General features: G+C 43.4%; 1 protein-coding gene and 1 long non-coding RNA gene across 2 annotated transcripts in view; one reads left to right on the plus strand and one right to left on the minus strand.

Annotated features, from left to right (window-relative positions):
* Positions 1-22202, minus strand: part of tp53i13 (tumor protein p53 inducible protein 13) — a 29173-nt gene extending 6971 nt beyond the window's left edge. The window contains exons 1-8 of the mRNA XM_059973339.1: positions 21964-22202; positions 21451-21525; positions 20879-20914; positions 15367-15425; positions 11356-11434; positions 8724-8852; positions 7218-7424; positions 4101-5202 (exon numbers count right to left, since the gene is read on the minus strand). Of these exons, the coding sequence (XP_059829322.1) occupies positions 4101-5202; positions 7218-7424; positions 8724-8852; positions 11356-11434; positions 15367-15425; positions 20879-20914; positions 21451-21525; positions 21964-22047 (1771 nt within the window). The 5' untranslated portion in view covers positions 22048-22202. The remainder of the gene's footprint in view (positions 1-4100; positions 5203-7217; positions 7425-8723; positions 8853-11355; positions 11435-15366; positions 15426-20878; positions 20915-21450; positions 21526-21963) is intronic.
* A 255-nt stretch (positions 22203-22457) lies between these two features.
* Positions 22458-25529, plus strand: LOC132396029 (uncharacterized). Its single transcript, XR_009512812.1, has 2 exons — positions 22458-22576; positions 25136-25529. It is a non-coding gene; the product is annotated as an uncharacterized LOC132396029 (long non-coding RNA).
* Positions 25530-27179: the final 1650 nt, after the last annotated feature.

A 27179-nucleotide genomic window follows, 5' to 3' on the forward strand; every position in this document is an offset into this window, starting at 1 on the left:
TTAAAAATCTATTCAATATACATAATTGATTTACTTGTTTTGTTTTATTTATTATTACTCTCTGCTAGGTTATGCATTGCATTGAACTGCTGCTGCTAAGTTAACAAATTTCATGTCAAGTATCGGTGATAATAAACCTGATTCTGATTCTCAATTCAGAGATGAGATGGTAAAATTCTAAGAAGTTCAAAATGAAGGCAATAGCAGGCCCAAAGGGGACAAGTTCCAGAACCTAATGAGATGTATCCCAAGCAACAATGGAAGGGACAGCGGGGAGATTCCTGGTGTCAACTGTGATTTTCAAACCTGCTCGTGCCACAGGTGAGGTGCCGGATGGCTAGAGGACAGTAAACGTGGCACCTTTATTCAAGAGGTGCCATGCAGTATAGTGCTGTAGTACGGACTCTGAGAACAGCAGCGAGGAGAAGCCAAGTAATTACAGGTTAGCGAGTTATTGGGGGGGAAAGATTCCCGGGGACTGACTAACCTGCATTTGGAAAGGCGGAGATTAACACTGTTTTGTTGTGGAAGATCTTGTCAGATCAATTTGATTGGATTTTTCAGACATACTTTACTGATGAGGGCAGTACTGCATCCATTGGCATCCGGAATGCCTTAGACTAGGTTCCCAGGATAGAACCAGACTACAGCGCACAGTGAGGACTGCCGAGCGCATCATTGGAGCCTCCCTGCCCTCTATTGTGGACCTGTACTCTTCCAGGTTGAAGAAGAGGGCGGGGAACATCATAAAGGACTCCTTCCATCCTGCGCACGGACTGTTTGAACTGCTTCCGTCTGGTAGGCGCTTCAGATCCCTCCAGACTAAGACTAATAGGCACTGGAGAAGTTTTTTCCCTACTGTGGTCACTTTGCTGAACAGTTAACTGCTGGTTAACTGTTGGCTAACTATTTCTTGGGTTGCACTACTTGTATGTATAATCTATATTTTCATTTATATTTATCATTATCTGCCGGAAGTAAATTCCTTGTATGCGTACAGGTACTTGGCGATTAAAGTCTGATTCTGATTCTGATGTGGAGTCTAATCAGAAGCTCAGAGCCCAAGAAGTCCAGAATGTTAGCAAACTGGATCCAAAGTTGGTTTGCTGATAGAAGGCAGAGGGCGGTGTTGGGGGGAGGGGTGGTTTTATGATTAGAAGCCTACGGTGCTACAACTCCCTACTACAGGGAGTTGTAGCTGGACACTGTCATATCTACGCATCTGCTCGCATGAGGTATGAAATAAAAAGCACAACTGGAACATCTCTGGGGGCAGGGGGCAGCACAGCAGCATCCATGCAGGCAAGGGAGCTGCAAACCTAGTTGACCAGCCACATTGTTCCAGATTCCAGTATGTACAGTCTCTTACTTTCATAGGTGGTATGAACAGAAAGACAGAAATAGCAATGTTATGAAAGGAATGGTATCAGCTAAAGAATGATATTTAATTAGTAACTAGAGGCTTAATAGGTGGAAATTAATCCTAATAATTATGAGGTCATGCACTTAGGAAGAATAATAAAGCAAAGGTCTTTCACGATGAATTATTTGGGTCTGAGGAAATAATGAGAAATAGAGAGAACTTGGCTTTACAAGCCCCATGAACCCTGAAGGTGGCAGCATAGGGAGCTGAAGTGGTTAAGGCAGCATACAGGGATACCTGCTGAGAATATAAAAGCAAAGAGGTAATGGATAACTTTATAAAATATATAACCATATAACAATTACAGCACAGAAACAGGCCATCTCGGCCCTTCTAGTCCGTGCCGAACGCTTACTCTCACCTAGTCCCACATTGGTTGTACCGCAGCTGGAGGTACAGTTGTGGTTGCCGCAGTATAAAAGGAACTTGATTGCACTGGAGAGATTTCAGAGATTCACCGTGGGACAGAGCATTTTGTTTATGAGAAGACTGGATAAGCTGGGTTTTCCTCGTTGAACAGTTTAAAGGAATTTTTGTGGAAATTCCACCCTTGGAAAACACTGGCTAAGCAGGTGGTGGATTTGGGTAATCCCACAGCATTTAAGTGACTAGATGAGCATTTGAACAACCATAGTCTTGAATGGATTAGACTGCAGGGACCAATTACTGGTAAATGAGACTTGTATAGATAGGTGCTGGGCAGTCTGACATTTGAACCTTTTCCCCATTTAGAGAATAGTCCCCACTATTGTTCCTTTTACCCAAATGCATTATCATACATTTCCCAACACTGTATTCCATCTACCACTTTTTTGCCCATTCTTCCAATTTGTCCCAAGTCCTGCTGCAATCGCATTGCTTCCCCAGCACTACTTACCCCCAACACATCTCCGTATCATCCGTAAACTTTGCCAGAAAGCCATCTATTCCATTATCTAAATCACTGACAAACAAGGTGAAAAGGCCCCTTTTATTCCCACTTGCTGCCTCCTGCCTGTCAGCCATTCCACTATCCGTGCCAGTATTGTTCCTGTAATGCTATATGATTTTTTTTTGTTAAGCAGCCTCGTGTGGCACCTTATCAAGCGCCTTCTGAAAAGAGACCTAGGATCTGGCCGAGCTGAATAAGATGCCTGCCCCAATGCAGAAATCCAGTTTAACCTGAAAAAGATGTCAGGTTTGAGGATGCAAGGTACAGACCACATTTTTTCCAACAAGTAGTTGGCCCTTTGTATCTCATTCATTTAAGATTCCATGATTTGCAGTTAGAAACACAAATACGACAGATTTTGAAGGTGCTGGAAAGCCAGAGTCACACACAAAATGCTGGAGGAACTCAGCAGGTCAGGCACCAGATGACATTTTGGGCTAAGCCCCTTCATCAGGACTGGAAAGGAAAGGGTGAGAAACCTGAAATAAGGCAGAAGAGAGGAAAGAGCACAAGCTGAAAGGTGAAACCAGGTGTGAGAGAAAGTGGGTGAGAGGGAGGTATGAAGCTGTGAGGTGATAAGTGGAAGAGGTAAAGGGCTGAAAAAGGAGGAACCTACCAGAGTTCAGTAGATCATGGGAGAAAGGGGAGCAAGAGGGGTACCAGAGGGAGATGACTGGCAGGTGAGAAGGGTCAAGGGGAATGAAAAAAAAGGTGGGAGTGAGAAATTACCAGAAGATAAAGAAATTGACATTCATGTCATCATGGAGACTGCTCCACTGGAATCTAAAGTGTTGCTTCTCAACCCTGAGAGCAGTTTCATCATGGCAGTAGACTAGATCATAGTCCAATGTGTCAGAACAGGAATAGAAGTCAAATTGAAATAAGTGGCCACTGGGAACTCCCACTTTGTTTTTTTGGTGGAGGAAGCAAGGTGTTTAATGAAGGGGGTTCCCCCCTAATCTCTGTTGGGCCTCACCAATGTTGAAGAGGCTGTACCAAGAGCACAGGATATCGTAGATGACCCCAAAAGACTCTTAGGTGAACTGTCACCTCACCTGGAAGGACTGGTTGTGCCTAGTAAGGAGGTAAATGGGCTGGAGTGGCACTTTTGCTACTTGAAGAGGTAAGTGCCAGGAGGGAGGTTAATGGAGAGGAACAAGGGAATTGAGTGGAGGGCAACCCCTCTGGAAAGCAGAGGCTGGGGAGAGGGAAAGATGTGTTCAGTGAAAGACAGAAGTTACAGATAATAACGTGCTGGATACAGAGGCTCATGGTGTGGTAGGCCAGAACAAGAGTAACTGAAAAAGGGGTGAGGGCAGATGTGCAGGAAATGTGGATGAGGGCAACATCAATAGTGGTGGAGACAAAAGTCTAGGCAATGGCAGGGGTTTCAAGGATGAAAAAACAATAGGGGGAGCACTTCCAAGGAGAGTCCTAGGTTGAAAGCTTGGCAGACTCTATACGTTGGCTAGCATGGGCTGTGAGGGATCTGGTGAGGACGATTAACAGAATTAAGACTGACAGCACTGGAGGCTGACTGTTGTACAAACTCCACACAGACAGATTGGGACTGAAATCTTCATTGCAGCAGCAGTTCTATCTACTGTGCCCTCTGACAATGCACACCACCACCACGGGAAAAACTACAAATCAATTTATCTGCAAGAGCTGGCTTTTTTTAATTCCTCTCTCATTCAGATATCACTATTCTAAGTTTGAGGCAGGAAAACTATTAAAGAGATTCACCTGCTACATTTTCCTTCCCTTCCATGGCTGGAACCGGTGCCCAGTACAGGCTGTTGCTCTTTATGAATTTTTTGTACAGCCTCGTGTACAAGACTGCCAGCGTAAGGAACACAAAGAGAAAAGTGAGGGCCGCAGCTGCCCAGGCTGCCTCTTCTGTCCGCGGAGTGGGCACATATTTCACCTTGTCTTCAGCAGCTGCCTTTAAGTCATTTGAATCTGCACCTCTGGAGTCAGCCCGGACATTCTGCAGCACGCCATCACATTTGCATTTAATGCTTCCAGACTCCACAGGCGCTGTACCATTGTGGATTGTCAATGTTAAATTTATCCCCATCTCCCCTTTCTGCAGTATTCCTTCACTAACTGCTTCTGCAGCGGAAGTTTTATTAGAATTCCCATTTTCCTTCATTCTGTCATTTTTGGAAGAGATGAGTGTATTCTGTAGTAGCTGCACAGGTTTTATACTCTTTCCACCATCAGAGATCGCATTGTTACTCACTTGACCTCGATTGCCACTGAGCCCATTGCTGACACCAACAGTTATTTTACCCATCTCCTGTTCCTTAATGGCAGGGGTTCCGACCCGCTGGTTGGTTTTGTCGATAATCTGTTCACCTTTTTCAGTTTCTCCTTGTTGATCACGAGTCCAATCAGCTTTCGATGAAGAGTGGGAATGGTTGGCCTTAGAATCTGGCTCCTTCACAGCCAGATTAGCAGTACGGTTGCTCAGAACAGCACGTGGATGGGTCTGGTTGGAGTCTTTTAATACAGACATAGCAAATTTGGACTCATTTCCCATTCTGGTCTGTCTCTGTCCAATTTCATAGCTTCCCTTTGTCTTTTGAGTTTTGCTAGTTTGCACCAGGCTGCTCTCCAAATCTCTGATACTTGTTACACCTGCCTGGCCAGTTGGTACTGTTGCAACATACGGCTTAGCTTTGACCTTTTCACTGACTGGAGCAGGTCCTTGAGTATTTCTTTTCCTTCTCCTCCTCAAAATTACATGCCTGGCAGACTGATGTCTCATCATGCGATCTCTAACTTTATCCCATTTTGATAATGTTGATTGAAGATTCCTCTTCTTGAAGTAGTGTTGCAGTTTCTACCCAAAAAAATGCAAAGATCTTATTCAAATGACTTTAAAATACAGGCATTTGAGTAACCCTTACAAAGTTCACAAACCACCACACAAATGTTTGTGATACAGAATAAGGTTTGCTCAGGGAATTCATTTTTCCAATTCCTATTCTTGATCTGTGTGCAAATGATACAGATTTATGTTATGGAAAATTGCTAAATGGACTTCTCTACGAAAAATGCTTCATTAAGGATCCCCATCACCCAGGACCTGGTCTTTTTTCATAGCTACTATCATGGAGGAGGGAGAGACAGACTCAATGTTTCAGGAACAGCTTCTTCCCCTGTCATCAGACTTTTAAATCCATCCATGCACACTGGCTCAGATTTTTTCCCTCTCTTTTTGCACAACTTCCTGTGCAGAAGGCTTAGGCACATGTCAAAATAAAATCTAAAGCAAAGATGCTTTTAAAAATAACTAAGTGGAAAGTTTGCTATAAAGAGCAGTAAACAGTAAAAAAAAAACACACTAAATCAAATCAATATTTGGTGTGGCCACCCTTTGCCTTTAAAACTGCATCAATTCTTAGGTACACTGTCATGTAGTCTTGTTTTTCAGAAAAAAAAGTATTTTAAAAATCAATATCAGCTGGTTGGAGAACTTGCCACAGTTCTTCTGCAGACTTCTGCCATCTCACTTGCTTCTGTCTCACCAGATATAGTCCCATACCATCAGAAGCCATTAAAAAATCTAGCCTGCCCAAGACTTTTGCACAGGACAGTATTTAAATACATTTGTAGTTTATAGTTTTCTATTATGTTCTGCTGCTACAAAACAACAAATTTCACAACTTATGCTTGTGACATTACAGGTGATTCTGAACACTTTCCCCTGCTCTGTAACGTAGGGGTAACTTGTATCTCAAGTCATTGGACAACATTATCCAAGTTGACATTATTACACTGCTTTTTACGAGCAGGTATTACTAATAAAGGCAATGTGGACTGCTGGTCATTCTGTGGACATGTAATGCAAGCCTTTTCCCTCCCATTTTCTGCAAGGATCTGTAGCTAATTGTCGTCTTGGCTATAAAGTTCAAACCTGGGATCTGTTCTACATAGCCCAGTGCTATTATGGTGAGAGTAACCACCATGACTTTCCAGAGATTCGTCAAGTCAGGGGGCAGCATTCAACCATCTACAAATCTAATTTCCATAGGAAACATCTTGTGTACAGGCCAAAGAATGGTGAAAACTCCTAATGAACTGTACATTTGGGACAAGTGAAAGCTGACCATGGGGCTTAGCTGTCACTCGCTTCCAAGACTCAAGTCCCAAGCTGCACACCACCTCAACTGAAGGGGCTGCTGGCACGCGGCTCCAGGAATCCAGGTTCAGCCCTGACCCGGTGATGTTCAGAATCAAGCTCATGAGCACCAATTCACATGGTGTGAGATGTGTTGTTTTGCAGAAGTACAGTGCGAAGACATAGAATTACCATACACTACAAAATAAATAATGCAGAAAAAAAGAACCAATCAGAAAGCTGATGCCAGAGGGTTAGAAGCAGTTCCTGAATTATTGAATGTGGGTGTTGTCTCCCGTGCCACCTCCACAAGAGCAGTAATGAGTACAATGTCCAAGATGGTAGGATCCTTCATGAGGCTGCCATCTCTTGAGGATGTCCATGTAAAAAAAAATTAACCTGTGATTGCTTTGACTTCCCCACTCCCCTCCCAGTATTCCAATTTTCACCCATCTCCCAAAAATGTGCTAGTAGATTAACTGGCTCCTGTAATAGGACAACTGGGAGAAAATGATAGAAAAATCAGAAATAAAACTAATGGAACTGCCAAGAGCAGGTACACAATGTATGGGCCAAATGGCTTTTACCCATCCACAAGGGAATATTCAGGCTGGATGTGTCCTAGCACCCAGCACTGTTACAATTTACAAGGGTCTATCGCCGAGTCAACAAACTGAGCAACCTCAGTTGTAGTCATCTTCTTCAGTTATTTTAATTTGCTATTAGCAGTTTACCTTGACTTGATCTGCAGGACAGATAACGCCGTCACGGTTATCTGACACCGGCCTTGCTTTCTGGATCAGCAGAAATTTGTATACCCCATCTTCTTTCACCTGGGGGTTATAAGCCTGGTTTGCACTCTTTGTCAGCCAGCTGACAGCTTCTGCAAGGTTAATCTCTGACATTTCTAGGCTTTTACCCCATGCAACCAAGGCCAAGGGCTGTAAAAGGAAAGCAGTGGAGTTAACTAAATGGTTTTAAAAAAGTGTTTTTGTTTATGATTTATGGACAGGCAGTGGCAAAGCCAGAATTTACTGATTAACAATCGAGTGCCTTGATACACTGCTCTAAAGCATCAATGTGGGGCCTAGCTTCATGTACAGTCCTGATGGGAGCCGGTTTCTCCCCAGAAGAACAGTAGTGAACCAAATATGTTCTTAAAGAATCCAATGGTTTATAAACAAGGAATTCTGAAGATATTGAAACACACGCAAGATGACCAACACACTCACGAAAGGCTGGAGGAAGGCAGCAAATTTCTATGGAGGGGAATAAACAGTCGATGTTTCAGGCCGAGATCCTTCTTCGGAACTGGAAGGGAAGGCGACACAAGCCACAAGGTGAGGGAATGGGATGGAGTACAAGCTAGCAGGTGAGAGGAGAGGGAGGGGACAGGTTGAAGAAGAGGTAAAGAGATAAAGAAAGAATCTACTTAAGAGGTCTAACCCAATGGTTTCATCACTTCTATTATTTAGAGATACAGCATATGGCCTACTAACCCATACAATTACACTCATGTGACCCAACCCATACACCTTTGAAGCATGGAAGGAAACCAGAGGAAATCCACATGGTCACAGGGAGATTTACAAACTCCTTAAGGACAACAGTGGGAATTGAACCCAGGCCCGTTGGCACCATGAAGCATTATGCTAACCGCACAGCCCCTTCACTTTTTTCCCCCTACTCTCCCCCCCCACAAAGAGATTGTCTTTAAATTCTCCAGCAGATCCTAGCGAGATACAAACTCAAGAGTGCTGCCTAATCAATTCAGTCTGAAATATTAGTCTATAACACATTAGATGTAGTACTGTACTCATTAAATTACTTTAAATCCCTTAGGGGATCATACTCAACCCGAGTGATCACATCACTGATTTCTAGGGGTTTCCAAACTGGGGTCCACAGACCCCTTGCTTAATGGTATTGGTCCCTGGCATTAAAAAAAAAAGATTGGGAACCCCTACTTTATTACCTTGAGTTGCTCTGGGTCAGAAACATCCAATTAAAAAAAATTAAAAACACTCAATCCAGGGCCTAGTAAGTCCATACCCCAACCCAACTAAAGTTCTCAATGAAAGAAAAATGGATACTTAACTCAAAACATCCACGTTCAAAATTGAAGCAAAAATATGAAAAAAGCAACATTAAAATGTTTTAAACAATGGATCATTGATAGAAATGGAAGGAAGTCTGCATCAACACCTCCACTTCTCACAGTGCCAGAATATGTTGCTTACCCGTTCCTGACTGAGGTTGAGGTGAGGAGTGATGATGTGTTTCTGCACACAAGCCCTGGCCAACAACGTCAGCTCCTCCTTCAGTTGCGGATGCACACAAGGATGATAAAGGAAAGCGATCCCACCATGCTGGTGCAAGAGTGAGAATAAGAGTATACAATTAATACACAACTCACTAAAAAGGAGTTTATTTGCTAAGTTTGCTGTGGAAGTTAAGGCATTTTTAAAAATAAGGCCTTAACCAGCAGCATTCACCATCAAAGATCTTCGAAAGGTGATGCCTCAAAAGATGGCATCAATCATTAAAGGACCCTTACCACCCAGAACATTCCCTCCTCTCATTACGAACATCAGGGACGATGTACAGGAGCTTGAAGACCCTCACTAATTTTTAAAACAGCTTCTTCCCCTCCCTCATCAGATTTCTGAACACTACCACAGTATTTCTCTTTTGTACCATTTCTTTTTATTTTATTGTAACTTCTAATTTTTTCTTTATGTCTTGTACTGCAGCCACAAAACAGATTTCACAACCAACATGAGATTATCCACCCGATTCTGATTCTAAAGCCTCCCCCATGGAGAACACCCCAGGACACTCCACAGCCAGTGAAGTACTGATACACGATACCCGGCAACTAATCTATGTTCAACAAGATATGTGGACAGCAAATGCCCAGTTGTTATTTAGGGATGATCACTGGAGGATAAATATTGTTCAGCCTGTTTCAGATATCATAATATGCCATGTCATATGACGTGGGCGGTTGTGGTCTCATAACCATGATAGTTCTTGGCAAATTTTTCCACAGAAGTGGCTTAACATCGCCTTCTTCTGGGCAGTGTCTTTACAAGATGGGTGACCCCAGGCATTAATACTCTTCAGAGATTGTCTGCCTGGCATCAGCAGTCACATAACCAGAACTTGTGATGTGCACCAGTTGCTCATATACCATCCACCCCGTGGTTTCACATGACCCTAATCCCGGGGGTGGGAGTCTAAGCAGGTTCTACACCTAGCCTAAGGGTGACCTGCAGAGGCAAGAAGAGCCTCGCATTTGCTTTGGTAGAGACAAATCTCCAACTCGCCACCCCGATAACACCACCAGAATGGTGCCTAGGAACTTTTGTATCCACTCAAGAGCCAGGCAGGTGTTTGTTCTTGGTTTTACATGAAAGATGCCATCTTTAACAGTGCAGCACCCCCTTCTCCCTGCTGTGGAACATAGTGGTCTGGTTCTTGAGTCTCTGTGCTGGGATTTCAACATGGAAACTCTCAGCTCAGGAATGAATGATACCAATTAACACAGTAAGGGGTCTATTCAATGGTAAAATGTGATCCTGCTCTGGCATTTACAGTTAGATGTGACAAACTACCTCATCATTGTTACCGCCAACTGGGCTGGGAATAGCAAATGGCTTAACAACAGCCAAAGACCGCTAACACTCAGAGCTAGCGGACTGCTACCATCAATGGACAACGAGATCACTTAAGAACATCTCTAACTGGTGCATGGTCACATGATCAGTTTTACATGCACGCAGCTGATTAAAGGAATCCTGCAATTATTGAGATTGTGGCAAGCAATGTGAAAATCTAGTAACAGGCGTCACTGAAAGACTAAGACACTGACTGATTTTCTTCTGCAGAGGAATAAAGAAAATGATATCCAGTGGTCTATTTGGTCTTTTAGGAAGAACACCATAAACCATTTGTTATGTCTTGAGATGCTAGTCAGTTATACACAGTCTCTCTTGTCCAGAAACTTGATGCCAGTGCCCCACATTTCATTTCCTAGGGATAGCCGTTAATCATTTTCCATTGTTATCTCCAGACGATGCCACATGCCCCTGTCCCAGCAACAGGACTCCCATTATCTGCACTCTACAGAGCAGATCTCTGTGCTAATTCTGAATAGGCTGTGTATCACACTCTCACTACCCTACCGCTTACGGCTGGATGTTGCTCAGAATGAAAACTATTTGCTTCTTGCTTGGTGCTCCAGTGAATTACTCTTTCTGGCTGCTTATTATTCCCAGCAATGCGGGACTCTTGCGGGACCACTTCATTCCAGAGCACTTCAACATGAAATATTCACTTCCATTCTCCCAGAGAATAACAACACAGCTTCCTCACACACCAAATTCTCCATCCCATTCTACTCCTGGACTAATGCCATGTTGGGAGAACATTCAGAAAATTTACAACCAGTTTCTCAAAGAACGTAGAAGTTTACAACACATTCCAGGCCCTTCAGCCCACAATGTTGTGCTGACCTTGTAACCTATTCTAGGTAATCTCTAGTTTCCATAGCACATAGCCCTCTCTATTTTTCTAAGCTCCATGTACCTAACCAAGAGGCTCCAAACGTATCCGCTTCTGCCACCAGCAATACATTCCACACATCCACCACTCTGTGTGTGGAAAAACTTACCCCTCACCTCCCCTTGGTACCCATTTCCAAGCACCTTAAAACTATACCCCTTCATGTTAGCCATTTCAGCCCTGGGAAAAAGCCTCTGACTATCCACACAGTCAATGCCCCTCATCATCTTATACACCTCTATCAGGTCACCTCTCATCATCCGTCATTCAAGTCAAGTTTAAAACTAGCAATGAATATTTCAGTACCTGCAGGTTGTGTACCCAGCGCTGGGCAGGGATGTATAAGTATTCTCCATACACTGCCCTGTTTGGTCGATGCATGCCGCTGTCCAGTTCAAACAGAAAACAAAGGATAAGAGTTAAGAAATTAATGCTCGAATTCCTCCTTCAAAAACAGCTCAGCTAAAATTTTGCAGATTCGTACGGCTCATTAAGATTGTACTTAACACTGTATTTTGTATGCAGAGTTTATCTACCAAACAAATTCTCCATCTGCATACAGCCCAAAGCAAGAACTGACTAAACGCGATCCAAGTCGAACAGAATTCACTTACAGACTATTTAAGAATGCATCTGGTAAATATCAAGGAAATTTCCTGTATTCTTAATAAAAACAGAGTAACACGAAAATTGTACATCACCTTGAGATGCACATTGCCTTGACAGTTCCAAGATTAATATTAAGTTAATCATGCAAAATAAAAGTTAAACTGAACACTATTTTTGGAATATCTTTTGGATCCAATTCCCACCCAGTATACACAAAATATCAGCAGGTCTCAACTGGATACAGCTTCAGGGCCAACAGAAAAAACTGGATGTGACTAAATTATTTTGTCAATGGCGGACTCACCCATTTCCCCAAGGGACAAGCATGACTGGATGGATTTCCTCTCTGGGGGCTGATCAGGAGAAAGCAAAGGAATTCTCCTCGAGAACAAGACTTCCAACCTGGGGTAATGCCATTAAACTCAGGGCATCAGAGTTTGTGTGTTGTCTCCATGACCCACTGATCAAAGACATACTGGTTACTTAGTTAATTAGTCACTTGACTTGGCATTAGGCTAGTGCTAAGCAGGTGGGCAGCTGGCCAGCACGGCTCGTTTGGCCAGAAGGGCCTCTACCATGCTGCAAGCAGATTACTATCTGAATGGTGTCAAGATATGAAAAGGGGAAGTACAACGAGATCTAGGTGTTCTTGTACATCAGTCACTGAAAGTAAGTCTGCAGGTACAGCAGGCAGTGAGGAAAGCTAATGGCATGTTAGCCTTCATAACAAAGGGAGTTGAGTTGAGTATAGGAGCAAAGAGGTCCTTCTGCAGTTATACAGGGCGCTGGTGAGACCACACCTGGAGTATTGTGTTCAGTTTTGGTCTCCAAATTTGAGGAAGGACATTCTTGCTATTGAGGGAGTGCAGCATAGGTTCACGAGGTTGATTCCCGGGATGGCGGGACTGTCATATGTTGGAAGATTGGAACAACGGGGCTTGTATACACTGGAATTTAGAAGGATGAGAGGGGATCTGATTGAAACATAAGATTATAAAGGATTGGACACGTTAGAGGCAGGAAACATGTTCCCGATGTTGGGGGTAGTCCGGAACCAGAGGCCACAGTTTAAGAATTAGGGGTAGGCTGCCATTTAGAACAGAGTTCAGGAAAAACTTTTTCCACCCAGAGAGTTGTGGATCTACCTCAGAAGGCAGTGGAAGCCAATTCTCCAGATGCTTTCAAGAAAGAGTTAGATAGAGCTCTTAAAGATAGCGGAGTCAAGGGATATAGAGAGAAGGCAGGAACAGGGTACTGATTGTAGATGATCAGCCATGATCAGATTGAATGGTGGTGCTGGCTTAAAGGGCCGAATGGCCTACTCCTGCACCTATTATCTGTAAATAAATGAAAATATAGTCATTGTGGGCTGATCGGAAGAGAATAATATTCCTGAGGCAAGGTCCGGTGGAATACCACATCTTTACTTCAGACCCCATGGAAAAACACACACACACTCTAAATTGCTCAAAGTAACACTGCAACTAAACTAAGACCCAAAATGAGGAAAACTAGTTAATTTAGATCAGCTCCCAAGCTCCCAATTAGTTATTTGCTTCATTTTGGTAACATGTACAAAAGTGAGATTTTATAATAAGCAGTAAAAATTAAACTGATACGACCCCCAGTCTCTTCTGCTCTACGTGGTCGGGCATGAACAAAAAAAAACACTTGTCCAAACCGCTTCTTGACGTCAGTGTGTCCCTACAGTTACGCTTATCTGCTTTCCAACAAAACAACAGCACTTGAAACTTTATAGCTAAATTGATTAAGCATGCTACTTATAGCATTCAAAACCAGCCAGCGTTAATAAAGACAATGACTGTGGTTACCAGTGGCAAATAAATCACAATTGGGGTCATTTGCTGCCCTTCTCTAGACGTGGCCTGACTGTTGCCATCGATTTAGAATTTTGCTCGCAAGACATGAAACATGATTACCTGTGACCAGTGAAATTACTAGAAAGTTAAGAGAACAATCTGAAAGGCAACACTATTTTATGAAAAAATCCTCATAAGCAGTTAACTTCAAGTACAGACATCTCTACTCATACTTTCACTAAGTATGAATGTGCAATTGGGAATTCTCCAACTTTCATTGCGTTTTACAAATTATCCACCAAAAAAAAACCCTCCAAGAGAACCATTAACTTTTCATAGGGTTTGGAGGGGTGTGTGTGTCTCAATGACCCAGAGAGTTACATTGGCTGGAATCAGAGCTTTATGCTTTGGCTTTTGGTAGGGTCACCTATGCCAAACAGGTCAAAGGGTAGAGGCCAGACTAAGGGTGGTCCACTGGTTCAGGGGTTCAGCTCAGGGTCAACAACCCTGACTGGTCAAAAAACAAAAAAAAAATTTACGGAAACAGAAATGAAGAAGAAACCTTCATTGCTGCCATAAGTACCAGCAGCGTCACAGGAAGCAAGTAACTACCAAAAAGACAATTTGACAGCATGCACACCTCAAATCAGAAACTGTTTATATTTATTAGTCATCACCCTGACACAGTGGTGTCAAGAAAACAACCTCTCCCTCAATGTCGCAAAAACAAAGGAGCTGGTTGTGGATTACAGGAGGAATGGAGACGGGATAACCCCTATTGACATCAGTGGATCTGGGGTTGAGAGGGTGAACAGCTTTAAGTTCCTCAGTATACACATCACTGAGGACCTCACATGGTCTGTATATACCGGCTGTATGGTGAAAAAAGCACAACAGCAACTCTTCCACCTCAAGACAGTTAAAGAAGTTGGCAAGAGTCCCCAAATCTTTAGGACTTTCTATAGGGGCACAATTGAGAGCATCCCGACTGGTATGGGAACTGTACTTCCCTCAATCACAGGACTCTGCAGAGAGTGGTGCAGACAGCCCACCGCATTTGTAGATGTGAACTTCCCAGTATTCAGGACATTTACAAAAACAGGTGTGTAAAAAGGGCCTGGAGGATCATTGGGGACCGAAGTCACCCCAACCACAAATTGTTCCAGCTACTACTATCTGGGAAACGCTACCATGGCTTAAAAGCCGGGACCAACAGGCTTCGGGACAGCTTCTTCCATCATACTGTTTAATTCACATTGACACAATTGTATTTGACTGTCCTGTTGTGCATACTGCTTGTTACAAATTACTATAAATTGCTCCTTCAGACAGAGACATAAAGATTTTTACTCCTCATGTATGTGAAGAATGTAACAAATAGTCAACTCTATTTTATTTCAGTATTTTATCATTACTCTACCAGGCAATTAGTTCTCGATTTGTCACCATGATTAAGAAGGATGCTCCATTGTAACACCAGGAGAATGCTATACTTCATTTCATATCAAACACAAGCAGGCGCCCTGCTCTGGGTCTTTCCAATCAACATACAGAATATGCACTCTATGGCTGCTGTGCCTGCTATAATCACCCAAATTGTTTATACATTGTATTGGTATCCAGTAGGTGATACCTAGCTAACCAAATCTGATAAACTACTCGAAGTAAGTGACAAGCAAAGGCAGCAAGTAGTTATGTCTAATCTCAATGCTCAATACAAGATGCAAATCTTCTAAAACACCAGTAGATTCTGCACTTACATTGCGAGGTTCAGTTGTTACACAGATTAAGCCCGAAATATTCTGCACCATACCTTCAATGTGATTTTAAGAAGTCAGAAATTAAAAATTCCTAGTCCTTTTAAAATAACACATCATTAATGTAGTACCTGTTTGGGATTCGCACATTGTACACAATCTGCTTGTCCATACACACTTGAATCGCTTCCTGTAAAAAGGAAGAAAGCATCTCAGGGTCAAGATAACACACATTTCCTTAAAGCACCAAAGAGCCACTTTGAGCTAAAGCCTACGTCACAGACCATCATAAAGCTGTTAACAGTTTTGATAACGTGAATACCTGTGGTCGAGATGGTGCCGGCGTACATAACTCCTTTGGGTGACAACTTCTGGATAGATCATGAAACAATATATTTCACCCCTTTCATGTCTTTGTTTTTTTTTTCATTTTGAACCTGATTGTGTAATTGTTGGAGCCTGTGATTTGCAGTTTGGAGATTGACCGGTGTTTCAGCCCTTGCGGTCTCCAAGAGGGAGATTGAAACATCGAGGCAAATGCAGGAGGTGACCGTTGGCTGCCTCCTTTTCATCGCTGCTGGAGAGGGGAGGCCGTCTTCTATCACTAGTGAGATCATTCTGCTGCCGCAGAGGGAAAAGACTGCCGCTGTGCCTGGAGATTACCCAGGTTTTCTGCGTTTTGGATATGGACTTGGACTGTAGACTCCCCCCCCCCCCCCAACCCCCAGTCTTATAGCTTTTTTAAAAACATATATTCAGTTTTCGCCTGCTCTTTCTTGTTTTTTTTTGTGTGGGGGAAGGCGATTTTTGGGGGTAGGGGCCAATGCCCCCGTTCCACTTTTGTTTTTTGTGCGGGGAGGAGGGATTGGGGGTTGACGATTATGCTGCTATTCTTTTCTCTCTTGGTCTCGTGGCCATCTGGAGAATTTCAGAGCTGTATACTTAGAAAATAAATGAACCTTTGAACGCACGTCCTCATGAAGGGTCTCGGCCCGAAACGTCAATGGTTCATTCATCCCCATAGATGCTGCCTGGCCTGCCGAGTTCAAGCATTTTGTGTTTGTTCCTCAGGTTTTGATATCAAGTGGCTCAGATGCTGAGCACACTGGCTTTCTTCATCTGTGCAACAGTCACATCTAAGTTATATAGGCTTAAAGCCTCCATTAATAGCCGTATATCTCTTGGATGGAGTATGCTTTAATTCAATCGAGTTTTCTGATCATACCTGAAACTGCTTGTTCTCGAGTGAATCCCAACAGGACCCAAACCATGAAAGCCAAGACTCACCTTCCTAAACCCATCTTTGCACCTTTCCTTCCTCAAGTTCCTCAGTGCAAATATCCATCCCATTAAATTTCTTGCACCTGCTTTAGAGTCACCATCCATTGTAATAAGATTGATCTTTGGGTAGGCTACAAGGTTAGCACAACATTGTGGGCTGAAGGGCCTGTACTGCACTGTAGAGTTCTATCCTCTGTGGCCACCTTATTAGGTACACCTGCTCATTAACGCAAATATCTGACAGCCAATCACATGGCAGCAACTCAATGCATAAAAACATGCAGACACGGTCAAGAGGTTCCAAACATCAGAATGGGGAAGAAAAGTGATTCAAGTGACTTTGATCATGGAATGATTGCTGGTTTCAGAAACTGATGACCTCCTGGGATTTTCATGCGAAACAGAGTTTACAGAGAATAGTGCAAAAAAAAATCCAATTCTGTTGGGGGGGGGGGGGGGGTGTAAAACTGCCTTTTTAGATGAGAGGACAGAGAATGGCCAGACTGGTTCAAGCTGACAAGGCAACAGTAACTTAAATATCTACGCGTTACAACAGTGGTGTGCGTAAGAACATCTCTGAACACACAACTTGTCAAATCTTGGAGCAGATGGGACTACAGCAGCAGAAAACCACAATGGCTCCATTCCTGTACCTAATAAAGCAGCCACTAAGTGTGTTCCTTATACCATCAAGAACTTGCTCCCCACCAGCCAAATGGGTCAATGGCTCAGTTGCTTCAAAAACTGAGACACCATAAGCCAACATTGCGGGAAGAATCACAGAGTTGTGGACAAACAAATTCAAAGCAGTGACCATTTTACTGTAACAAAAAGATGGCAAGTTAGATGCTTAATGAGCAAAGATAAAGTCATTGCAAATGATTTAAACAAAAGGGATTCTGCAGATGCTGGAAATCTTGAGCCACGTACACAAAATGCTGGTAGAACCTGCAGCACTTTCTGTGTACTACAAATGATTTACTTGTCATTGAAGGTTTTGGTTGGATGTGCATTGCATAACAGGAAGATTCTGTGACGGGGAGCGCCCAGATCACCGCCACACAATGAGCCCCGAGTGCAGGGAGGGGGGGGTTGAAACAGAACATGGGTCATTGTTGAATTAACAGGTCAGATGAAATGACTTTAATCCAAAATGTCAGCCATTTCTCTTTGCACAGATGTGCCCTACCAAGTATTTCCAGCATTTTGTTCTATTTTGGGTTCCAGTTGCTGGGTGGAAAGTGAAAGGGGAATAGCAACAGTGCAGGAACTTAGCAATTTCAACATAACATTGCTTGCAGCACCTCGTATGGGCCAGGATTTAAAGGAGAAGGGCGAGAGGGTGCAGATATAAACAGCGGGGAGGGGCAGATAGCTGAAGAGAAAGACAACCATCTTCCCTTAAGGTCACCTCATTTGTTATTTCAAAATAACCTTGAGTTTTGTTTGCTCAATCCTGACGAAGGGTCTCAACCTGAAACGTTGCCTGTTTATTCCTCTCTATAGATGCTGCCTGGCCTGCTGAGCTCCTCCAGCATTTTATGTGGGTTCTCTGGATTTCCAGCATCTGCAGAACCTTGTGTTCAGTTTTATAGTTCTTCTGTATATTTTTATGGCTTTCTTTACATTTAGTTGACACATTCTCAGTATTCTGGATTCATACATTTTCAGCTTGAGCACATCCTGTACACAAACTACCTTTCAGAGCCGGAACACATTCTCTCAGCTCTTCTCAAAGCACAGTTTGCAGCCTGTGCCAATCATCCACACCCAAACTCAAGTTCTGTCACAGTGAATGCAAACTATGTGGCAGCCAAACCTTAACAAAGCCAGCACACATTGCAGCTAATACTGTATTCAACCAACTGAGGTCACAACTGCAAGAAACCAGTCCCCCTCGTATCTAAAGTGGAAATCAAATTGAACAGGCCAACTGCTTAAAGGCTGCAGAAGTGTTTGATTTCATGCTACGAGTAAATAAAAATACAATAGGCAAAAATGGGAACAGATTCTCCTTGTTAGCTATGCATTTGTGATATGCCACATTCTACAAATTGAGACTTAGACCTCAGGAATGCTGCATCACAACATTAAGACAAGAACACTTCTCAAAATCATATCAGATTAATTTACTTGACACAGACACCAGCCCTTTACACACTTAGAATGCGAACTTCACAATAGGTTTTCCCATTTGAAACACGGCACAAGTCAATCCTGTAACAACTGAACTAAAAATCGCAAAATTAGTAACATGGAAAATTCCGTAAGACATAGGTGCAGAATTGGGCCATTCAGCCCATCAAACCTGCTCCAGCATTCAATCATGGCTGATTTATTATCCCCACAACCCGCCTTCTCCCCATAACCCTCGACACCTTTACTAACCAAGAACTGATCAACCTCCTCCAAATATAACCTACGATTTGGTCTCCACAGACATCTGTAGCAATGAATTCCACAGATTCACCAGCCTCTGGATAATGAAATTTCTCATCTCTGTTCTAAAGGGTTTACAATCAATAAACTCAGTCATAGGATGTATACGCGCAAGCGTAATTCTGTAAATTCCCGTAATAGGCAGACACCTTTAGAACAACTGGTTTGCTTAAGGTTAAAGAACTTGCTTTTTTTTAAAATACAGTTCCCCTCATCCTCTCTCCAATTCAAGAGGTGTCAATTATTATGGGGTAAACCAATAATGGGGAACACTTTATTGTCAAGCTGAACATGAGTCTATAGAAAGCTCCCTGTATTATATAGTTATACATGACTTGTCAGTTTTGTTATGTGTGGTTCTGCAGGTACCAGCAAAACAAAGGCACGCGGCACATTTAGCCATTCTTCAACCACAGGGCTAGGCTACACATGATTCAACTTAAGGACATCACTGACAAGCCTAATCAGGTCTTCACTCAGTTTTCCACCTGGCAAGCTAACAAGATTGTGAGGAAATTCACCAAGCTTTCATTTTTGTTAAGACCAAACTAATAGTTGAGCCAAAAATCAGAAGTTGTGTTTTTCACTTCATTGCTATACCAGACGTTACTGACACTACGGTCTTTTTAAACTGCGACAGTTTTAAACGACACATTCCACTTACGTTTCATACAAACAAAACTGTATAGGTACTTTCCAATGAGACAGGGAAGTTATGGTAGGGTACAGGAACCGTGGTGTACAAAGGCTGTAATAAATCTAGTGAAGAAGAAAAGCTTACAAAAGGTTCAGAGAGTTAGGTAACGTTAGAGATCTAGAAGATTATAAGGCTAATAGGAAAGAGCTTAAGAAGAAAATTAGGAGAGCCAGTAGGGGTCATGAGAAGGCCTTGGCAGACAGGATTTAAGGAAAACCCCAAGGCAGGCTACAAGTATGTGAAGAACAAGAGGATAAGACGTGAAAGAATAGGACCTACCAAGTGTGACAGTGGGAAAGAGCGTATAGAACCAGAGAAAATAGCAGAGGTACTTAACTTACTTCACTTCAGTATTCATTATGGAAAAGGATCTTGGTGATTGTAGTGATGACTTGCAGCAGACTGAAAAGCTTGAGCATGTAGATATTAAGAAAGACGATGTGCTGGAGCTTTTGGAAAGCATCAAGTTGGACAAGTTGCCAGAACTGGATGAGATGTACTGCGGGCTACTGTGGGAGGCGAGGGAGGAGATTGCTGAGCTTCTGGTGATGATCTTTGTATCATCAATGGGGATGAGAGAGGTTCCAGAGGACTGGAGGGCTGTGAATGTTGTTCCTTTATTCAAGAAAGGGAGTAGTTAGCCCAGGAAATTATAGACCAGTGAGTCTTACCTCAGTAGTTGGTAAGCTGATGGAGAAGATCCTGAGAGGCAGGATTTATGAATATTTGGAGAAGTATAATATGATTAGGAGTAGTCAGCATGGCTTTGTCAAGGACAGGTCGTGCCTTACGAGCTGATTGAATTTTTTGAGGATGTGACTAAACACATTGATGAAGGTAGAGCAGTAGATGTAGTCTATATGGATTTTAGCTAGGCATTTGATAAGGTGCCCCATGAAAGGTTTATTAAAAAAGTAAGGAGGCATGGGATCCAAGGAGACATTGCTTTGTGGATCCAGAACTAGCTTGCCCACAGAAGACAAAGAGTGGTTGTAGACAGGTCATATTCTGCATGGAGGTCAGTCACCAGTGGGGTTTGTAGGGTTTCTATGTTTCTACGATCTTTTCTTTAAATCTCATCTAGATTTATCATCAAGTCAATTAATATGCAGATCTGCAACAAATAATATTCAATTTAACAGATTAACAGTAAAGAATAAGATTTGCAAATTGTTACACTAATGCAGGCTAAACTGTGATAGATACAATTGGTCCATCAATCATACCTGCTCAGGATACACCTTGGCCAGACTTGGAATGACCTGATAGATGAAAGACAAAATGTGAAACAGACAAAACATTTAAATCCAGTCAGTAAGAAAACAATTTAAATTACTGTACATTGTTTTCTACATACCAGTTGTAACTATAGTGACGGAAGGTCAAACAGATGCAGCCATTTCCCTTAACACAAAAATTGTATAGCTTCACTAAAGTCCAACATCTACAACTCGTTGTATTATTTACTTTCTTATTTGCACCGTTTGCCTTTTGCACATTAATTGTTATTTTATGTAGTTTTTCCCCATTAATTGTTGTATCTTTGTTCTACTGCAAATGACTATAAAAACACGAATCTCAGAATAGCACATGGTGGTGACATACGTACTTTGAACTTTGAATATTAGCACCAGCCTTGTACTTCCTGATCAGTAACTAATTATTGAATCAGCTTTTGTCTACACCCAATACCGATTTCAGTACGGAGCTACCAGCAAGAGCACGAAGTGCCAGTCACCTTAATACAGAGAGACTTTCTACAAAGGCAAGCCCGAAAAGCTAAAAGTTTACAAATTACCAGTTCGGGAAGTGGCCAGACAGCTTCAGGACAGCCTAACTCTTCGACTGGTGGCAAATCCATTTGCAGCTTAAACTAAAAAAAAAGGGGAAACGATCATAAGCAGGAGGAGAGATTATCTGGGACACGTACATAGTTCACCGAAATTGAGAGACCAGGTAGGAAAATGGTTAAGAGCAGGTGGGATTCCAATAGGGGTAGAGAATACAAGAGCAAAGAAGATGTGATAAACATTTATCAAACAACCAGATGGGCCACAGGGAAGCATTATATCCAGCAGTCTGGACTTCACAATATTCCCGCCACTTAGGCCGGTGCAGCCTCACAAGGCCACGGCTTTCCCCAGAAAGGTAATGAACATGAACGCTCTAGATTTCCATGTAACGATACCGCGTTCATGCACCTTATCCCGTTTTGTTTTGCAGCCACTTACGGCAAAGGTACAAGTTTTCATGGAGTTCATTAATGCAAGCGAGTATCAGGACTGTGACGAGCCGTGTTTTCGCCACCAACCTTGCCGTTGTCACATCGCTCCCTCGCCTCCGCCAGCAGCGCGCACAGGACCAGCAGCAGCCCCACTCCGGGATCGGCCTCCATGAAGCGAAGCGACCCGACCGACTCCGCCGCTACAGCCGCGCCGGGCCGACCCGCCAGACATCGGGCTGCGAACTCCCCGGGACCGCCGGCTGCACCCGCGACGCTACCATCACCGAGCCGCAGCCCGGCTCCGGGCTCAGGGGGCGAAGACGCCGCCTCCCTCGCGATGTGATTGGATTAAACTTGGGAGGTGGGCGGGGCAATAGAACGCAAAGACTTTGCTGGAAACCGATACTTTGAATGTAACAAGTCAGTCCCACCCGCGATGGTGTTCCGGCAGTGTCACACATTCTCTTCCACTAGTCACAGTTTGATGTCTTTTTATTTCGTTTTACTAGTGAATTAAATATAATTGACTGTGCTGCTTTACACTAGAACATTCGAACTTTCAATTTTACTTTGATTGTTGCCACTAACGACAGAAGAATAACAATCGTAATTTAAGAGTTATCCAACTCAAGTTAACGAAGCAGTGCGTTTAAGATGAAATAGCAAAGCACACCGAATAAGGAAAATATAAATACGACAGGTAACATCTGCCGGGTCTTTATTTATAGCATGGAACATTGTCTATGAACACGGCCTGTCCGCTTTCCAACGCCCCTAGTATACTCTACAACCCTGAGATTTGTGTCCCTACTGGCAGCCAGTCCGAATGAAGGTCTCAGCCTGAAATGTTGACTGTTTATTCTCTCCATAGATGCTGAGTTCCTCCAGAATTTTGTGTAGTGTTACTCTGAGCTAGTCAAATCGCAGTCTCATATCTCCACTAACCTGGGTCCAACTCTAAGTCTGCGGAGTTTGCACGTTCTTTCTATGGCTGTATAGGTTTCCTTCCACATTTGAAAGTGCTAGTTGTTATGGTAATTGTCTGCTATAACTTGTCCTGAATGTGGAGCTGAGTGGTAGGATCTGGGGAGCCTTGATGGGAATGTGCACAATAAAGTTGAGCCAGATTTGCCACAACTGCAGTACTGTGCAAAAGTTGTAGGGACATAAGTATAGCTAAGGTGCCTGAGACTTTTGCACAGTACTCTATTTGTAATCATGGATCAGAGAGTAAGTTTGTAAATCATCTGGTGGAGTTAGGAGGCGAGGGTAGAGCACTGCAAGAGAGGAGTGTCACAGAAGGAGTGCTGGGGTGGGAGGTAGCAGGTGTAGACCAGGGGTTGGCAACCCACGGCTCCGGAGCCGCATGCAACTCTTTCATCTCTGTGCTGCGGCTCCCCGTGGTTTGTTAGTTTTTGAAATGTAATTCGAAATTTGAAGATTATGGTGATCTTGTACAATCTGAAAAAAACGTTGTGGAGACCCCATTTCCTGGCACATCCGAACCAGCTCACAATTAGCCACCGTTCCAGCTAAGGGTGATAGGCTACGGGGGTTTGTGAGTACGTGTCTTTTGGAGCATCTGCGCCCACGGGGGGGGGGGCGGGTTGAGGGAGGCTTTAAAGCAAGGCTGTTTAGTTCGAATAAAGTTACCTTTGACTGCAGTGTCTTTATTTTAGCGCTGCGTGTAGCGCTACACCGCTACAACTTGTTTTTTATCGTTATTAATATACATCACCACTGCCAATGCCTGACACCCGCCAGTGCGCGCTTTCTTTTAATTCTTCGATCCAAGGTAGGCTAACGATGTAGTAACCTTCAACCCAACGTCTTTTTTTCGGAGTTCAAAATGTTTTTGTTGCATGCAGAAATGTAATTTCGTTTTCTCTGCAGGAGTTCATCAATTTCATAAATGCAACACATTATAGTTTGTTTATACATAGCATAAAGGCAAAAAAAACCGTTGTATGCAGTGTTATTTCATTTTAAATGTCAAACGGGTTTTGTGGCTCCCAGTGTTTTCTTTTCTGTGGGAAATGGGTCCATATTGGCTCTTTCAGTGGTAAACGTTGCCAACCCCTGGTGTAGACAAACGCAGCACCGAAACACCAGGCAAGGTCACTTGATTCCAAACAATCGGTTTATTGATCATTACAGAATGTCCCTCTGGTGTTTCCCACTCCTTCTCCTCTCCCTTCCCTGTTTCCCAACCATGATCCCCCCCTCTCCCTGCCCCCTTCCCACTCTCAGTCCACATCAGATTCAGGTTTATCATCACTCACATATGCCATGGTTTTTGTTTGTACAGAGTAATACATAAAATTACTACAGTACTGTGCAAAAGTCTTAGTTTCCCTAGCTACATATATGTGCCTAAGACTTTTGCACAGTTCTGCGTGTGCTGCTTGTGGAAGCTGAAGCCATAAGACCATAATCTTGTTGATAGATTAATGAGAATACTTAGAGAGAAGACTAGTTAGAGGGGCTCAGAGGAGGCTCTCTCTAGAATAATTCTGAATGAAAGAGAATGAGGAGCGATTGATGGCTCTGGGACTGAGACGTCCACTTAGAATGGAAATGAGGAGGAATTTATTTAGCCTATGCTTTGTGAATTTGTGGAGTTCTTTGCCACTGTGGAGGCCGGGCCATTGGTTGTACTTATAAGGCAGAGGTAGATCGGTTCTTGATTAGTCAGGGCATGACGGGGAGAAGGCAGAAGAATGAGGATGAAAGGGAAATGGATCAGCCATGATGAAATGGCAGAGCAAACTCGATGGGCCAAATGGCCTGATTCTGCTCCTATGTCTTATGGTCTAAAAGTTTCGTATCAGAGCTGGTTTGTTTCTCATCTGTAATATTACATAGCCTGCAGAAAGTAGTGCATTCAGCCCAGTCTATCACAGGAAAAGCCTGAGCACATTCACATCGAGCACTGTCCCAAGACAGCAGAATCCATCATCAAAGAACCCCGCTATCCAGGCCTTACTCTCTTCTCACTGATAACATTGGGCAGAGGGTACAGGAGCCTTAGGTCCCACGCCACCATGTTCAAGAATGGTTATTACCATACAATCGTCAGCCTCCTGGAATGAGCGACTGATCCCATCAGCTATACACGTATTCACTTCCAGGACACCACAATTCACGAGTGAACTGATGTTCTCAGTGTTATTTATTTTTTATTTGCTCAATTTGCCTTTTGCATATTGGTTGTTTGTCCATCTTTGCTTACACACAGTTTTATTTTATTTATTTTCAGCGAATGCACAGATTATACTACCTTGAGAGTTGTTTGCTAAAGAGGCAGTCGCAAGGCAAGGAACCCAAAAGAACCCAATTTTTGAAAATAAGACTGATCCCCAGTGTCCACAGAGAAGAGAAAAAGTCATCAAAACAAAATCATTCAAACAATAGAAGGGAGCAGCAACGACAGCGTTCCGAATCAAATTGAGTCCTTAGATCTTGTGGTGAACTACATACACCTGTCTGGACACACCCCCCACCCCCCCCGCTGACTGCTCCTGTGGCTCCTCCCACAGACCCCGGTATAAAGGCGATTGAGGCCGGAGCCCTGCCCCTCAGTCTCCAGGATGTAGTATGGTGGTCAATCGCTGCTTGTTCTTTCTTCCAGTCAATAAAAGCCTATATCTTGCCTCATGTCTCAGAGAGTTATTGATGGTGCCTCAGATCTAAATCCCTGGAGCAGCCCGAGTAGGCCCAAAGCCTCCATATTCAATTTGTCATATTAGCAGGGAAATTCACAGATACGAAGCACAGCAGCGGGAGGCAGACTCACAGCCTCAGAGTCACAGAGGGAGGATCCCCCACACTATCTGGACCGGCGTCTATATTGCCCAAACGTCACACTGGGACCAAGGCCCCCGCCCGCCATGAGTCATTCTGGGCCTAGGTTTCACTGCTGAAGAAGCAGTTCTCGACCTCTCCAAATCAGAACAGTCCACCCTTGCATCCAGGTTATTTGGTGGGCATCAGAACTCCTCCGTCCTATCTTCTCCCCTCCAAGTCATCCACTCCAACCAGCACGACTCCAACTCCAAGTGCAACGACTTTGCAGAGCACCAGCAGGGCACATCTCTCAAATTCCCTTTGCCCCCGCTCACCCCTTCATTGCTTGTACCGATGGTTTACCACAACTTACTTCAAAAAGAGAGTTATTGGTAACGTTTTTAATCGAATTCAAACCACCAGTAACCTGTTGCACGTCTTCAGTAGTGCCACCTTAAACCAAAAACAATAAATTTACTTTACTTATTAACTCAGTTTTTCTCTCCTCACTGATGCTGCCTGATCTGCCATATTGTACAACCCAGGCTTGCAAACCTAGACAGCTGGGACGCAATATCCATGGTCAATTCCAACCAAATAAGACGAATATATACATTTATATATACTTACTGTAATTCAGTTTTTTTATGTATTGCTGTGTACTGCTGGCACAAAGACAACAAATTTCACAACATATGCCAGTGATATTGAACCTGATTCTGATGTTGATTGCCTGGAATAAGCTTTGCAATGGGTGGGAAATGGAAAGCTTCCTCATCAGATCCAGAGGGGAAGGCTGCACCTGGTCCTCCATTAAACGACAGCCGAGCAGAATTCGGCCATTCGGCCCATCAAGACTGCTCCGCCATTCAATCATGGCTGACTTAATTTCCCCCTCAGCCCATTCTTCCCATAACCTTTGACACCCTGACGAATTAAGTACTTATCAACCTCCACTTTAAATATACCTAATGATTTGACATCCACAGTGATTTATGACAATCAATTCCACATATTCTACATCTGCAGGCTAAAGGAATTCTTCCTTATCTCTGTTCTAAATGGATGTCTCTCTATTCTGAGGCTTTCCCTCTAGACCCAGCCTCTCCCACTATATGAAACATCATCTGCACAGCCACTCGATCCAGGCCTTTCAATGGCCCCCTCACACTCCAGCAAGTACAGATCAAGACAAACACTCCTCACACATTAACCACAGGAACGTCCTTGTAAACCTCCTGCACTAGGACTCCTGTCGTACTTCCAATTTCTGAACTTGAATCCCATTTCGGAAATTATAGATGCCTTTATTCCCCCCGCCAAAGTACATGTCCACACACTTCCGGACACAGTATCCCACCTGCCACTTCTTTGCCCATTCTCCCGATCTGTCCAAGTCCTCCAGTGCAGCATACCTGCCTCCTCACCTCCCTTTGTATGTCTGCAAACTTGGCCACAAAGCCATCAACTCCGTCACCCAAATCATTGACGTATAATGTGAAAAGCAGTAGACCAAC

This window comes from Hypanus sabinus, chromosome 6 (assembly GCF_030144855.1).
Source record: "Hypanus sabinus isolate sHypSab1 chromosome 6, sHypSab1.hap1, whole genome shotgun sequence".
NCBI lineage: Eukaryota > Metazoa > Chordata > Chondrichthyes > Myliobatiformes > Dasyatidae > Hypanus > Hypanus sabinus.